A 15672-nucleotide genomic window follows, 5' to 3' on the forward strand; every position below is an offset into this window, starting at 1 on the left:
CTCCTTATCTCTGCTTTTCCCCCAAACTCTTTTCATGTTTTGTGTATTTCCCTATTTTTTGGAAATCCCATTCCTTTAAGAAGAAAGGTAAGACATATAATTTTTTTTTAGATCTTTGCAAGGCAAATGGGGTTAAGTAGCTTGCCCAAGGCCACACAACTAGGTAATTATTAAGTGTCTGAGACCGGATTTGAACCCAAGTACTCCTGACTCCAAGGCCGGTGCTTTATCCACTACGCCACCTAGCCGCCCCAAGACATATAATTTTGAAATTAATTAATTGTTCATTTTCATAAAGTATTGAGTGTTCATAGACTGTAAGATAATTAATAGTTGGGACAGGGTTAGTGTATCAGAGTGAAGGGCAGAGGGTGGCCTTTGGATAGTGGATTCAATTCTGGGTGTAAAATCTTAGCTCAGGTCATCTTGCTCTCCCCTCCTAAACAGTCTTACCTTCATTTTTGGAAGGTGATGAATATTTGACTCAGTCTGCAACTCAGACTGCAGTCTGGTTGATAGAGCCTAGCTCAGCAGCTTTAGACCCTTTTGGGTTTTTAGAGCAGGAAGCATCACAACAGTGGGATAATCTTCCTTAAGTAGGGTGGGCTCATTTCCATGCTACCAAAGCATAAAATAGTTTCTAGAGGGTTAGGCTTTAGTTATTTTCTCCCCTTTCCTCAATCTCCTGAGAGATAGCCAATTTTCTTCAAGTAGAACTTCATTTTGAACCTGGGCCTTAATAAGTCTGAAGTTATTTTAATAGGGATAAGCTTTTCCAGGTTGATAATTGGTTTTTACCCCTCTTTCCTAGTTTGGGTACTACCTGTCCATAGATACACAGGTCATAGATTGTTTTGCTTAGAAATAAAGTAATATGTAAGTTTGAAGTGCCATATCTTACTTTTCTCTACATGTTTATATTGCCTGTTTAGGAAACACAGCCAGAGCAGGGGCTCCTACCTTCTTCCTCCTTCTGTGGCCCATCCCCCCTCCCAGCATCTGGGTTCATTGGCTTGGACCTAGGTCAGGAGATGCAGATGAAAAGTGAGGGCTCCTTTAGGAAAGGGAAAGGCATGTGCATGCTAGGTGACAACCCATGGCCTCTTGCGGGTTCTTTGCCATGCAAGCTGCAGCCACTGTCCAAAGACCAAGTTCCCCGAACTCAACAGATCTCTGACAATGTTGAGAAAGCCTTAAGCAGAGTCCTGGTCCCAGGCAAAACAGAACTAGGTGACCAGTTGGGCCTTGAGAAGCCCCAGAAGCTGACAGAGAAGTTTTGCCTGGGCTTTTCAGACCCTGAAGTAGAAGAGCTAGAAATGATGACCAAGCAGCTGAAATGTGGTCCTCAAAGTCCTGAAAGTATCAGACATTTCCAAGATGGTCCAGAGGTGTTAGAGAGTAGGAGTCAATTCTCTACCAATTCAAAGCCCTCTGAAGCTATCAAGAACTCCCATGGAAAAGGGGAGCAGGTCTGCTATAACCTGTCCAGACCTAGCCTAACTGGTCCTAGTGGGGACAAAGGAAGGAACCTGATTCCCTCGACAGGCTTAGGGGATGCAGCCTTCCTGTCTCCCTACAATTCTGAACAGCTCTTGTCAAGCAGGAAAGGCAAGTTGCTTTTGATAGATAGCAGTCCAGCTGAAGAGCTAAAGCAGCAAGAGGTTCTTGAGGAAGATGGCCTCTTGGGAAAAGGCAGGAGGAAAAGAGAACCCTGGGGACTGTGGCTAGGACAGGCTTCTGGACTCCTCAGCAGGAATGACCAGGAGAGCTGCAAGGAGTCTGAGCTAAGTGACTCTGAGCTACAAGCAGCCTCAACTCAGGATAGACTGCAAGGCCACCTTCGTGCCCCCGCAGTGAATGCAGATATAACATCGTCCCTTGTTCAGACAGCTGCTCAGAATGCCCCCTCTGAGAATACCCAGGTTGGGTTGCCTCTTACCAAGGAGATCAGGGAGATCTCTCATCCTCCGGGTTTTCCAGATGAAGACAAGAAGCCTAGTACTTCTGAACCAGACCTGGAGAGCAATAGCAGTAGCAGCAGTCTAGCCTCTCACCTGGACTCACAGGTCCTAGGTGAGGTGGACAACTTCTCCTGGGACATGCAAAGCTCCCAGGAGTCACAACCAGCAGTGGGCCAGTTAGCAGCTGGCCTACGGGCCCAACATGCCCAGTCTTTTCTTGAGTCACAGTTGGTCCCTATCCAGAGCTCAGCAGATGAACAATCAGAAAGTGAAGGCTACTCTGAGGACCAGAGATTTTATCAGCACATACTGCAGATGGTCAAAATCTCTAGACGGCTAGATGGCCCATTGCTGGCCGAGAACATGCTGGAGATGCCCTGCAAGGACATTGCTAGCATGGTCTGCCATATGACAGCTGGGTCCCCTGGGTCCCCCGGCTCACCCAGTGAGGGTGAAGAGGAGACTAAAGCCACTGAAGGAGAGTCAGGGGCCATGGCTTGGGCACCAGGGCTCCTTCAGGGTCCAGAGGCAGTAGGCAATGTTCCTGAAGAGCAGGGGCCCACTCAGCAAGTCCAACTGCAACTAGACAGCAGGCCCAGGCAGGAGGAAGCTGAACTGAATTCCAGCAGAGGCCCTGCTACAGAGTCAGGGATGAGGCAGCTTCTCAATCAGGTAGGCTTCCCTGCAGGGTGGGGTGTAGGAAGGAGCCATGGAGGGGGATGGCAGATTCCATTCAAGGTGGTAAGTGGGCTTCATCAGCTGGTTTTCCATCAAACTTCCTTCCTGGAATGTCAGTTCTTACCTGTGTATTATGGGTATTTTTGGAGATGTTCTGGTGGGTGCAGAGCTTTGTCATCTGTCCTCCTTTGAGATGACAATCAAGATTATCTAGGATTCCTTTCTTTCACTACCTAGGGGTATCACATAGATGTTTTAAAGAAAAACAAGCCAGTGTATGGTCAAAGGAAAAGTGTTACTACTGATCCTGTGATCCCAGAAAAGTATGGATGGTGTTTTTCTGGGATGTGGGGAACCTTCTCTAGTCCCTTTGGAACTTTAAATATTTGAGATGGGAAAGAGAACCTCTTTAAAATTAGGTACTCACCCTATAGCCCCAGATAAATTAGGTCACTTGCCTGATATCTTGGAAAACCAGGAGTTGGCATATTCCCTAGGTATACTTTAGACCCCAGAATCTCCTATCTGTCACTGATGAGCTTAGTTTTCTGCATCAGAAAATGATATGAATGACTGCTTCCTGGTCCTAGATTCTGGTGGCTACAGCTAGGGAAACAAAGATGGAGGCCTTCTCTTCTGGCTTTCCTTCTTTATTCTTAGAGTAAGCAGTGACCAAGGAGCAGGGATGTTTGCTCCCAAATCAGAGAAATTCACACTAATTCAGGGAAGACTTAATTCAGAAGTCTGTGGGACTGAGTGGGGTTGAATTTGCCTGGTTACCCTCTTGTTTCTGCCCAGCTGTGACTTCACCCAATTGCTGCCTCCGGTTCCTAATTACTGGCATGCATTAGTGCTCCGTTAGCTGCTAATAACTACTCTAGGACTATAAATATCGGATAATGCTGCAGATTATCCTGAAAGTTTTAATTAGCCCAATGGCAGCAAGTTTATCCTCTCTGAAGGACAACTCTACCCAAAGCCCCACACTCATAGTTAATGGCCATCTGTAGAACATAATTAGCTAGGGGCCAAGAATGTGTAATTTCCCCTGATAACCACTGATTTGGTAAAGGCTTGGGAGAACAAAGACCTCAGCGTGCCTGTCTCCTTCCCCCAATCCCCAGCATGATAGCGAATTACCCATGTTAGGAGTCTGTAATTTTCCATAAATACAACGCGGGGAGAATTTTGCTTGCTGACAAACTGGGACTGATTGGAGGGAGTGAAGCCAGGAGGAACAGGCCCAAGCTCGCTCTCTAATCACATCAGGAAAAGCTGTCCTGTGGACCCTTCTCTCACTCCCCTACCATGAGACATCTTCCAGCTGCCTCACCTATCAGGAGCCCAGGTTAGTTCTTAGGTGACCTTTTATCACACTTGTTTAGCTGGGTCCCTGTTTTTCTCTACAAGGGAAAGTAAATGTTTTAGTTCCAATTGCTTTAGTCCTTGGCTTCCTAAGCTGAACTTGTGTGGGGAGGTTGAAGGAAATTTGTCTATGCCATCACTTATCTGGGTTTTCTAATTGAACCCTTTCTGTATCCCCTTCTCTATACTTTGCCCTCAGAAGGCCCAAACAACCAGGGATCAGACTAAGGATTTTTTTTTCTGGAAGGACTAAGGATTTTTAAGAACTCTTTCTAAGTCATTACAGCATTGCCATTTATAAAACCTTTCTCTTGATAGGCCCTGATAATTGTAATTCTATAATGGTGATGATAATTTTACTTTCCAAATGCAACAATTGAGAAAAATGTTTTCCCATGTATTACTTCATTTAGAATGAATAGTCAGTAAGCTTTTATTCAGCATTTGTTATGTGCTAAGTACTAGGGAGACAGTCCCTACCTTTGAGGGACTCCCTAATGGGGAAAACAACATGCCAGCTACTAGGTACAGATAAACTAAGTATCATATAGGAAAGAATCAGCACAGAGGAGGCACTAGAGCTAAGGGGGATGGGGAATCATCGAGTTGCAAGGAACAAATTGCTCCTTTGTCAGACGAAAGGACTAAACCCCAGAGAATTATTCCTTGCCCCAGGTCACCAGAGCAGGATGATGCGCCTGGTTTCTTCTTTCCTTGTCCACTTCTCATTCCACTGGCTACAGTTCTGTGAGGTGGGCGAGACAAGCTCTCTGAGGTTTGGAGACCTTCATTGCCTTGGTCAGGTGGGAAGTAAGAGATTCTATCATCTGACCTCGGGTCTTTGAAGTCTTATGCTGCCTCCCTGGGGCAGCCTTGGCGGCCTTTTTGAATGCAAACACAATCAGTGGGGGAGTGCCATCTCTAGTTCAAATAGAGAGATCATACCTTTTGTATGACTTCTTTCTTTCACATTCTCCTCAGGTGGCAGATGGGGAAAGGTACTCTTTTTCCCACTTGTTGCTTCATTATCTCCAGGTAATATCTGCCAAATGAAGAAGTACAGTGAGAAAGATAAAGGAACCAGTAAATCAATCTGTTATTTGTCAGTGCTCTCAATACAATGTTCATTTCTAAATGTCCTTTTTAATTGTCAGCCTCTGAACAGAGATAATTTTAAATTTGAGTGGACCGAATGTAGAGGTTTAATTTTTATATCTGTCTCCAACATTCCTGGGGTCATATTGCTTATTAGGATACATGACAAGGTGTTTTGTGTTGCCTAGGCCCTGGGTTCTTCCTTAGCACCAGTTCATGTACCCCTGGGAGGCCTCGCTCCATTACGCAGTCATATGGATACTTCAACCCCAGCCTTCTGTTCATCCTTGAGTGTCAACTTGGGAAACTCAGTGGAATCTCCTCAACCTTTGGAAACTACTCTGGTAAATGTTCTTTCCTTTGTCTATGTGGTTGCTGTGGGGAGGTAGATGAATTCAACCAATAGTTCTTATTGTGTACTTAGTGCCATGACAGACATAGTACAAGGAAATAAGAAAAATACAGGATACAGACTGTTGCCTTTAGGGAACTTACTTTTTAGTTGGGTAAACAAGACATGCATGTAAAGCAACTGGGAAATAAGACAGTTATTTGAAAATGTACTGAATAAATCTATAAACCAGAAACAAAACAATATGGCATCAGATAACTGGATGGTACAGGCAATATGTGTAATAGGAGTTGGAGGAGAGAAAGATCAGTGTGGATTGGAATAAGAAGACCTGCCAGATTGGAGTGAAGGATTTGTTGGAGGGAATACTGAACAGTAAGGTTAGATAGGGAAGGTGAAGAATGACTTTGTAATACCAAAAGGAGAAATTTGGACTTTATCTGCCCTCCGAGAGCCAATGTAAGTTTTTAAGTGAAGAAGTGACATAAAGAAACTGGTATTTTTGGAAGACTAATCTGAAAATGGTATTTAAAATGAATTGGCAGGAGAGAACAAGGGCCATGGTACTGCTTAGGAGACTGTGTTAATAATTTGTAAATAGATATGAGGTTAGAATTAGGATGGTAGTAGCAGAGTTAGAAAAAGAGGGACAGTTTGAGAATGAATGAAAAAGTACTTGTTTTTTAAGGGTTTGGAACATAGGCAGGCTGAGTGGAGTCATAGAATCCAACAAAGGACCAAAAAGTACACCTATTCCAGCATCATTGACAGTATTGATTTAATTGTTGTTTTGGATCTGGAAAGTCATAATCAGGAATCTAGTATATGAAAAGGTAGCCGAGGTGTCTAGAACTGTAGTGATAGAGTGGGCCATGTGAGACACATTGGAAAGAAAGAACTTGTAAGATTTGTTTACTGTGGTTGGTTGTTAGAAGTAAAGGAGAGTCAAAAATGGCTTCAAGGTCATATACACAAGGAATTGGGAGAAAGTTGATAGCTTTAAGAGAAATGAGAAAACTGGATAGCTGGAAAGGAGAGGTGCTTATAGGGCTAGGGATATGGGAACTTGAACTAATGGTGTCCTGTCAGTGGAAACATGGACCTGGAGATCAGGTAAGACACTGAAATTAAATAGAATGATTTTGAAATTATCCACATATAGTATAGAAATCCATGAATCCAGAGTGTACAAAATCACCAATAGTCTTAATGAGTAGCTCACCTCTATGGAGCCATACCATATACTAGATAAAATAAGTTATACATAAAATGGTTCTTGCCTTCAGGAGCTTACTCTCAGACAAGAAACATGATGTTGAATTGCAGATGCATGAAAGTATAGACACTCAGGTAGTTGTTTCTGAGTAGAGTTTGCATGACCCTTCTTTAACAGTTTCAAATGGGGCATTTTGGTTTATTCACTCCTTCTTTAAACCCCTTGAAAGAAAGGATAGTTTTGGTGTTGCTCTCTTTAGTTTTAAAATGGGAATTTTGAGTAAGATGAATATTTACCCAAAGCTACACAGTGATTCAGTGATGGAGCTAGGATGGCAACTTAGGTTTTCGTTCATTAGATTCCTTTTTAGAGCTTCCTTTTTGATTTGAATTTATGTCATTTCCTGAGTGTGAGACTATACTTATCAACTAGCACCAGTTGCTATTTCCATGAAAGTCTGATTGTGGACTGAACTAGGTTTGGGGAAAGAGAGCTCCAAAGGATGAAGGTCTCTGTGGAATGCTTAAATCTTCTTATGAGATGTCACGGCATTGTATCTCACTTGGGAAGCTCTTTGCTCTGATATCTTTTTTATCATTAGTCTTTCATCTCTTGATTCCTTTTGACATATGGGTGCTTCCTTCTCCCATTTTTTTAGCTTCCACAAGGCTTCAAGACTTCTCCCTCTACCAAGAATCTTCTGGACTCCATCCATGAAGAGAAGAACCCTCTCAGTTTACTGGCTCCTCTTGGGGAGGAGACTAATGAAGAGGAGGAGAGTGATAATCAGGTAATGTAGGCAGCCTTTCCTTGTCATAACGTATTTGTTAGTCCATTGTTTTTAGGTTGTCTTCACAAGAAGAATGCAGAAAGTAGAACAGCCAGTACCAGCCACTTGCTCAATACACATTATTACTCATCTCAGTAAGGTTGTTTTGGCAGGGGGGGTCTTGCCAATAGTCCTCCAGAGCTTCCTCTTCCCTTTCTGAGGTAGCCTGACACAGTAACACTCTTCTTCCCACTTCCTTCCTTCTTTACTTCACCTCTAATACACCTTAGTCTGAATCATTCACTCTACTTTTCAGAGCCTTCGAAGCTCAGCTGGACTCCTCAAGAATCTACACCTGGATATTGGGGTCCTGGGGGGCAATTTTGACTATGAGGTAAGATTGACATTTCCCTTAAGACAGATTTCCAATCCTGGCCTACTCTCCTCCCAAAGGATCTTTGTGATATGCTGGATATCCACCTGGAGGAAAGATCATTTCTTCTCAGCCCTGTTCAAGTGTTAGTGGGGGAATGGTGGTGGTAGGAGGATGTAGAGAGGAGAGGACTAAGTTAAGAGGGGAAACTTTTCATCCTTTACTGTAACAAATATTTATTTCCTATTATGTATGGGATGAAAAGTAGCATGGTATGGTGGATAGAGAGTAAGGAAGATCTGAGTTCAAATCCTGATTCTGAGATATGATAACTGTGTGATTGGACTAGTCATTTAACTTCTTAGTGCCCTGGACATCACTTTCAGATTCAAAGGGGCTGACCTGCATTGACAGAAGATGTCTCTCACCAGAGGGTCCCTGTTTTGATTAAATCACAGGTCTAGTTTAGAAAAAATGTGTAACATACTATGCTGGTTACTAGGAAAAATATGAAGATGATTAAGACATTGTTTTTGACCGCAAGGATCCCACAGAGAGCTTAAAGGAGGTAGTGAAGTGCAGTTCTCTGCGAGAACTGTACAAATAAAACGTGCAGTTTAGAGGAGAGATTACTCCCAATTTTGTGTTAAGGAGCAGTCAGGAAACATCTTAATAGTGGTACTATTTGAGCTAGACCTTGAAAAATATGGAAGAATTTTCATTGGTGAAGATAATGTTCTAGGTGGAGGGGATGGTGTAAGCAAAGGCCCAGAGGTGGGAAAATTTGGACTGTTTGGAGATGGGTTAGTGGTTCAATTTTTCTGCAGCATAAAGAAAGGGAAGAAAAGCTTATATAGAGGCAGAGGAACTGGTTAGGAGGCTGTTGTGACTAGGGAATGAAGATTTTAAAACTAGGTTAAAAGGGAATAGAAAGGAGGGGCTACAGATTTGAAAGACTGAATTAAAATAAATAGGTTTTGGCAATTAATTGGAGGACAAGTTGTGATAATGTCTGGGAAGAGGTATAGTCAAGAATGAATAAAAAGTTTGATGCCTGGGGATATGGTGGAACCATTGATCAAAATAGGAAAGTGCATCATGAATTGCGCTAAGTGCAGAAAAAGAGAAAAATCAGAAGGATCAAATTGGAAGTCAGAGGGAGCTGGATTTGACTCTTGTCCTGTTACTACCTCTTTGATTCTGGGCATGTTACCCACCCTCTCTGGACCTCAGTTTCTTTCTTTTTTCTTTTCTTTTTTTTTTTTTGCAAGGCAGTGGGATTAAGTGACTTGCCCAAGGCCACACAGCTAGGTAATTATTAAGCATCTGAGGTCAGATTTGAACTCAGGTACTCCTGACTCCAAGGCCAGTGCTCTATCTACTGCATCACCTAGCTGCCCCTGGACCTCAGTTTCTTCATCTTTAAATGGGGGGGTGGGCTAAATAATCTTTTAAGGCCCATTATGGTTTTAAATTTTTTTAAAAATTGGTCATTATTTATTTAGTAATTTTTTAAAATTTATTTTTATTAAAGATATTATTTGAGTTTTATATTCAGTAATTTTTAACATTCAGTTCCTAGGATTTAGACTTCCAAATTCTCTCCTTCCCTTCAACCCTTCCCCTACTTTCTGAGAGAGTAAGCAATAATATATCAGTCTTTCATATTTATGGATAAAAGATGTATTTTTACTGGTTTTAAATTTTATGAATCTAGTTTTAAGTTTGAGGTGTTGAGAGGATGACAGGTTGGGGATATTCAACAGGTAGCTGACAAAAAGGAACTCATGCTTGGGACAGAAGTTAGGACTAGAAATGTAGATGTGGGAGTTATTTTCAGGGTGATTGTTGTAGGAATGGAAATGGACCAGAAATTTTTGATAATGCCCTTATTTTTAGGGTTTGAAAGAGGGAGAGAAGGAGCAGATAGTAGAAAGAGAACTGGGCTAGTAAAGAAGGAGGGTAATGGCAGCTAAGTAGTGTATGGTCAGCACTGTCCCTCCTCTTCCATTGTGCCCCTCTTTGTTGGTGTTTTGATTAGCCAGCAAACTGCCCTTTGTCTCAGAATGCTGCCTAAAATACTTCTTCCATCTCCTTGCACTTATAAAAACTTGACTTCCCCTAGAAGATACTGAGTCTCTGCTTACTCTCTCTAGTGCTGAATGAATAATCCAATGCTCCAGGTCCTTCCCTCAGGCTCCAGTGTGCTAGCCCAGGAGCACTATAAACATATTCCTTACTCTTCACCACTTATTAACTCAGCAACCTCTTCTCCTTTGAGGTTTGCTCCATCCAGAGCTATTGCTCTATTTTGGTTCTGGTGGCTATTAAACTGACCCCCTGGTCATTCTTTCTTCTTTCTCAAGGAGTTCACCACCTGCCTCACAGTATTCTTAATATCCCAATTCCACTTTCATACTAGGAATATTTAATACACCTGCTGATGACCACTCAGAACCCTTACCTTTTAATTTTATTTCCTCAGTTCCCCTGATTTATATCTTTATACTATATCAGCAATACATATAAATGGCTTTGATTCTTTCATCACTCATAACTGTTTGACTTTCATGATCCAGACCTCTGAGGTTCTTCTCTTAGAATGTAACCTTTTTTGAATAGTTTGTGAAAAAATTCCTTGATGTCTCTTGTTTTTTAATACCACTTTAATCTCTAAATCTATCCCTCCCCACCTCTTTGCAGAAGAACATTTGAATGAAAAAACTCCCCACCATTCTGTAAAATTAACATATCAGTCCAATCTGACAGTATCACTACAAAACTACCTTGTAATATGCTATTTTATAAATTTTATATTTATTAATTTTTAGCTGTATATATTTCTACATGTGAGCTTATTGTTAAATATTTATTTTTAACATTCATCTTTTAAATTTTTGAGTTCCAAATTCCTTCCCTCCTTCCATCCTGGTTCCCTCTTATTGAGAAGGCAAGCAATATGAAGGCAACCCTTTATACATATGAAGTCATGGAGAAAAGATTTTCTTAGTAGTCATGTTTTTTAAAAAAGCAAAAAAATAAAGTGAAAAGACTATGCTTCATTCTTCACTTCTTGTAGGCTGATTTTGAATCAGAATGGTTTCCTCCTTTTTACCCAGTGCTTAGCACAATGTTGGACACATATTAGGCATTTGTTGATTCATTGATGATGTATTTCATGTTCTGTATCCATGGACATGCTTTTCCCAATGAATGGAAGGAGGTACATTTTCTCATTTCTTCTTTGGGACCAAACTTGGTCATTAGAATTAAGTAACATTCAGTTTTTTTTGTCATTGTCCTTTCCATATATGTTGTAGTCATTGTGAATATAGTTTTTGTGGATCTCCTTACTTCACTTTGCATTAGTTCATATGCCTTCCCATGCTTTTTTGTTATTTTTCTTATCTCTTGTTTCTTTCAGCATAATGTTACATTATTATATTCATGTTAACATGATTTGTTTAGTTATTCTTCAATAAATGGTTATCTATCTACTTGTTTTTCAATTTATTATTACAAAAAGTAGAAGTTTAAGTATTTTGATGTATGAGATGAGATTTGAGTTTGAGATTTTTCTTTCTATCTGACTTTTTTGGGGAATGTGCATAGCAGTGGGATTTCCTATGTATCTTAGAGTTGGCAGTGATTTCTGATGTCATCTCATCCATCACCTTCTGGAACTATTTTAATTGTTCAAAATGTCTCCAGTATGTGAGGCATTGGAGAGACAAAAGACAGAAATAGCCTCTTTCTTTAAGGAGCACTCATTCTACTGGGCTTAAGGATGGGAGGAGAGGATGGAATATAGTGTACAGATAAACTCAAAACATACAAAGCGGCACTTAACTGAAAAATAATCTTAGGAGAATTTGGTTATAGGAAATAGCAAGGAGATCAGTTTGTCTGCAGCTTAGAATGTGGGAGAGGCTGTTCTGGAAAGACAGGATGGAGCAAGTTTTTGAAGGGTTTGTATTTTACTTCAGAGGCAATGACTTCTTGAGCAAGGAAAGGTGTGATATGGTCATTCCTATTGTTTTAGGGATCTCTATGTGGGGAGGTTGAAAGCAAGGAGGCCTTATAGTAGATTGTTAACATAATCCAGGAAACAAGTGATAATTACCTGAAATAGTTTGGTCACTGAGTGAGTGGAAGGAAGGGATGGATAATTGTGATAACATGGAGGTAGAAGTGACTGAATATGGCAACTGGTTAGAGATGGGGAAATTAGGCAGAGTAGACCCTCTTTCTTCATAGGGCTGCCTCCCATAAAGGATTCTCAAAACCCTAGTGAAAACCTAATGTGACATGTGGAGAGGTGAGGAAACTATCAATTATAAGAATCTGATGAGTTTACTCTGAGGTCTGGGTGGGGAGAAGGGGTTAGGCACATTAAAAGAGAACTGCTTAGCTTCTCCCTTTCTTCTTCCACCTTATATTCCCTGTTGAATTTCTACATCCTTCCCAAAGGAAGAGAGGCTGTGTTTTATCACAGGGAGAAGCTTGTGTTTAGGGCTTAAAGAAATTCACATGGGAGGAGGAAACAGCTGTTTTAGGGCCTTTTTCAGCTGTTGATATTGATAAAGACTTGAAGATGGAGATATGGTCAGGTTATCTGGTTTGACCCCTTGGAAACCAGTTTCATTTGCTTTGCCTTTACCCCCTTTTCTATTTATGAGCACAGAGAATTTCCAAAAGAGTCTTTGACATAGTTGGTTGATCCTTCCTTTATTGGCAATCATTTTGCTCATCTTTCCATGAGATGGCCATGGGAAGACGGCCACATTTCTCTCTCCCTCCCCCTCCCCCCTCCCCCTCCCCCTCCCCCTCCCCCTCTCCCTCTCCCCCTCCCCCTCCATCCCGCTCCCCCGGCTCCCCCCCCCCTTCCCCCTCACCTCATTACCCTCCCCCAGCTCCTATCCCTTCCCTGGCCACCCTGCCTCATAGCTTTCAACCCATTTCTAATCTTATTACAGAATCAAAAGGAAAATATTAATGAAAGAGTTGTTGGATGAGTGTGAGAAAAGGGGGAGGGGAAGCAGACAGCATGCTGGATCAGTGAAAATCCCATCAGCAGATCAGTTGAAGAAAATAGGACTTTAGACTAACAGGTGATGATGTCAGTGTGATTTGAAGGTGCTAACAACACTGGGGAGAAGTATAAAGAACTGAGACTTAACTGGGTAGGGAAGGAAGCATGGAAAATAAATTGGACTGACTACAGGCTCAGTGGGAAGAAAAAAGAAGGCTGCTAACTCCTAGGGTAGGATCCATGTACAAACATTATTTTCTAGGATTTTTCCCCCCTGCTTCCTTTCCTTTTGTTCTCTGTTGATTCTGGGAACTCCCTATCTTTGTGCTCTGGGCAGGAGGGAAGGGACCTGCTGGCACTGAAGCTGTCTCTCTTGGGGAGGTGTGTTAGACATTTTCAGAGTGTGTCTTAGAGACACTACTTCCCTCTGCATGTAGATGGTGAGGCCTTTTCTGCAACCACAACACCAACTTGCTTAGAAATGCTCCAGAATCTGGGGCTATGACCAAGAGGAACAGACCCTGGGTATGCGTGGTTAGTGAACAAAACTGTGCTGAACAGAGAGTAATAAAGCATTTCTCATATGGTCCACTTCATATCTTAGGCGGCCCCTGTTCTAGTGAGATCAGAAATTTGTGAAATAATGGAGGTTTTTAAAAGTACTGTGCTCCCCTTTACCTGCATGAAAGTTATCTATCTGCAAAAAATATTTAGTTCCGCTGACACTCAGGATGTCTCTCTGCCCTTCCTGCCTGCTATCAGTATATTTGGGAGTACAGTCCCACATATTCATTTTGATTTCAATGTAACATAATAGTAATAAATTGCTATCATATTGTGCTTCAATACAAAATATTTGCCTCCCAAAGAACCCTGTGAGGAAGGTTCAGAGAGATTAAAGGACTTGGTTAGAGCTACTTAAATAATATAGGAACTGAGACTTGAACCTTGATTTTCTGTCTTTTAAGAACAATGATATAACTAATGAGGAATATTTTCTGAAGTTCTGAATTATTTGCTTTAAAGTCCTACTCTATGAGGATCTAAATTACGGATTAGATAGAATAAGTTTAATCTAAACATCTAGGTAGAGAGATTCTGTGATTGACAAATCCCAAATATAATGGAAAGAATTTAGTTTTGAAAAATGTCCTTGTATTTGATATCTTCTGATTTTTAATCAGCTCTCAAAGGAATATTTTGCTCCTTAAAATTATTAAAATATTACTCCTCGGGTTAACAATGACCAGGGTCATGATACCATTACCCTTGAATTGGGTTGCCTTCCACAAGAAGTCAATGAATCTGAGGAGCAGAACCTTTCTCAGATCTTTGAAAAACTCTGTTAGCATAAAGTAGTTAGAAGAGCTGGGTTTCATCTGCACAAAAGTTTCCACTTCCTTTCCCCTTGATAATGGTAGATTTAGCTTCTGGGTAGAGGTTATGGCTCAGTCTAAGAACTTTACTATGGTCTGTGAGTAGGAATCATACAGATACATATACGTATATACACCCATCCATACAGACATGCATATAGGTATGTGTGTGTGTATATATATGTATGTACACATATGTATGTGTATATATATATATATTTATATATATATAGACATTCACTTATGCTCCTCTGTTTCACCCTTTATTTCTCTTCTGGATGAAGAAGAGTTTAGTGGCAGCTAATGCATGAATCTCTTACCCTTTGGGTATCTTAAGAGTGTTACTGTGTGCAGTCTTTATTTGGTGTTGGCTTATTTTTTTTTTTTTAGGTTTTTTTGCAAGGCAAATGGGGTTAAGTGGTTTGCCCAAGGCCACACAGCTAGGTAATTATTAAGTGTCTGAGACTGCATTTGAACCCAGGTACTCCTGACTCCAGGGCTGGTGCTTTATCCACTACGAGTGTTGGCTTATTAATAAGACACAGGAGCTACACATGGTCCTTTTAGGGTTAATGAACAGTGAATGTTCTTAAATGGAAAACACAGTCCAAGTTCTAAGTTCCTTTTTTTTGTATTTGTTGTTTAAGTTGTCCAGTGATTTTTTGTTTCTTGTTTGATTGAACATTCAGGGCATAGGACTACAAAGTTTTAAAACTTCTCATCAGAGTTATTCAAATCAGTGGCACAAATCTGTTAGCATGAATGTTTTATGGAATGAAAACTACCCCTCCCTCTACTGTCAGTGTGAACCCAGGAGAGCTCGAAATGCCCCATTTCCAAATATTGTTTTTTCTTTCTTGCTGTGATTGGACCTGAGGAGGTTGACTGGAGGCAGACAAGTGTAAGGTTTATGTATAGAAATAACACTTGAATGGGGCTTCATCTCTGGCATCCAGGGCATGAGACAGTGCATCTTCCGTTTCCAAAGAAGGAAGGTGTCTCTGTTGCCTTTTAAAATCCTCACTCAGACTTTTTTGCCTAATAAGAAAAAACACAATTCTAGGTCTTTGTGTTTTTTCCTCCAAAATTAAAACACACACCAAACTTCTCAGGAAATAGTTAATCTTGAATGCAATAATAAATACCTTGAGTTGATTTGACTAGACCTGCTATCTACCTAATAAAATCCCAAGTTTCATAAATTCTGAGGTGGTAGATGCTACCACACAGTCTTGGTCCCTCTGGAATTTCTGCATGTGTAGTTGAAGAAGCCCTTACTCAGACCTAATTACTAAAGATAGACTAGGTACACAAAATGTTTTGTTTTCATATCACAGTCATTTCCTATGATACTTTCCAACCATGTTTTATCCTCTGGTATCAAAGAAAAACCTTTCATCAAAACTAGACTGGCTCAGTGACTGTGTTCAACACATTGCTAATTCTCTTTCCCTA

The 15672-nt window shown here is 41.0% G+C and overlaps 1 protein-coding gene across 5 annotated transcripts in view; it reads left to right on the top strand.

The window, feature by feature from the left end:
* CEP164 (centrosomal protein 164) overlaps window positions 1-15672 on the top strand; it is a 79475-nt gene that overhangs the window by 13039 nt on the left and 50764 nt on the right. For 3 of the 5 annotated variants that reach the window (XM_074216771.1, XM_074216769.1, XM_074216770.1), the window contains exons 5-8: window positions 933-2633; window positions 5288-5443; window positions 7326-7457; window positions 7753-7830. In XM_074216771.1, the coding sequence (XP_074072872.1) occupies window positions 933-2633; window positions 5288-5443; window positions 7326-7457; window positions 7753-7830 (2067 nt within the window). The remainder of the gene's footprint in view (window positions 1-932; window positions 2634-5287; window positions 5444-7325; window positions 7458-7752; window positions 7831-15672) is intronic. The other 2 variants (XM_074216772.1, XM_074216773.1) reach the window with 1 other exon arrangement.

Source organism: Macrotis lagotis, chromosome 1 (genome assembly GCF_037893015.1).
Source record: "Macrotis lagotis isolate mMagLag1 chromosome 1, bilby.v1.9.chrom.fasta, whole genome shotgun sequence".
NCBI lineage: Eukaryota > Metazoa > Chordata > Mammalia > Peramelemorphia > Peramelidae > Macrotis > Macrotis lagotis.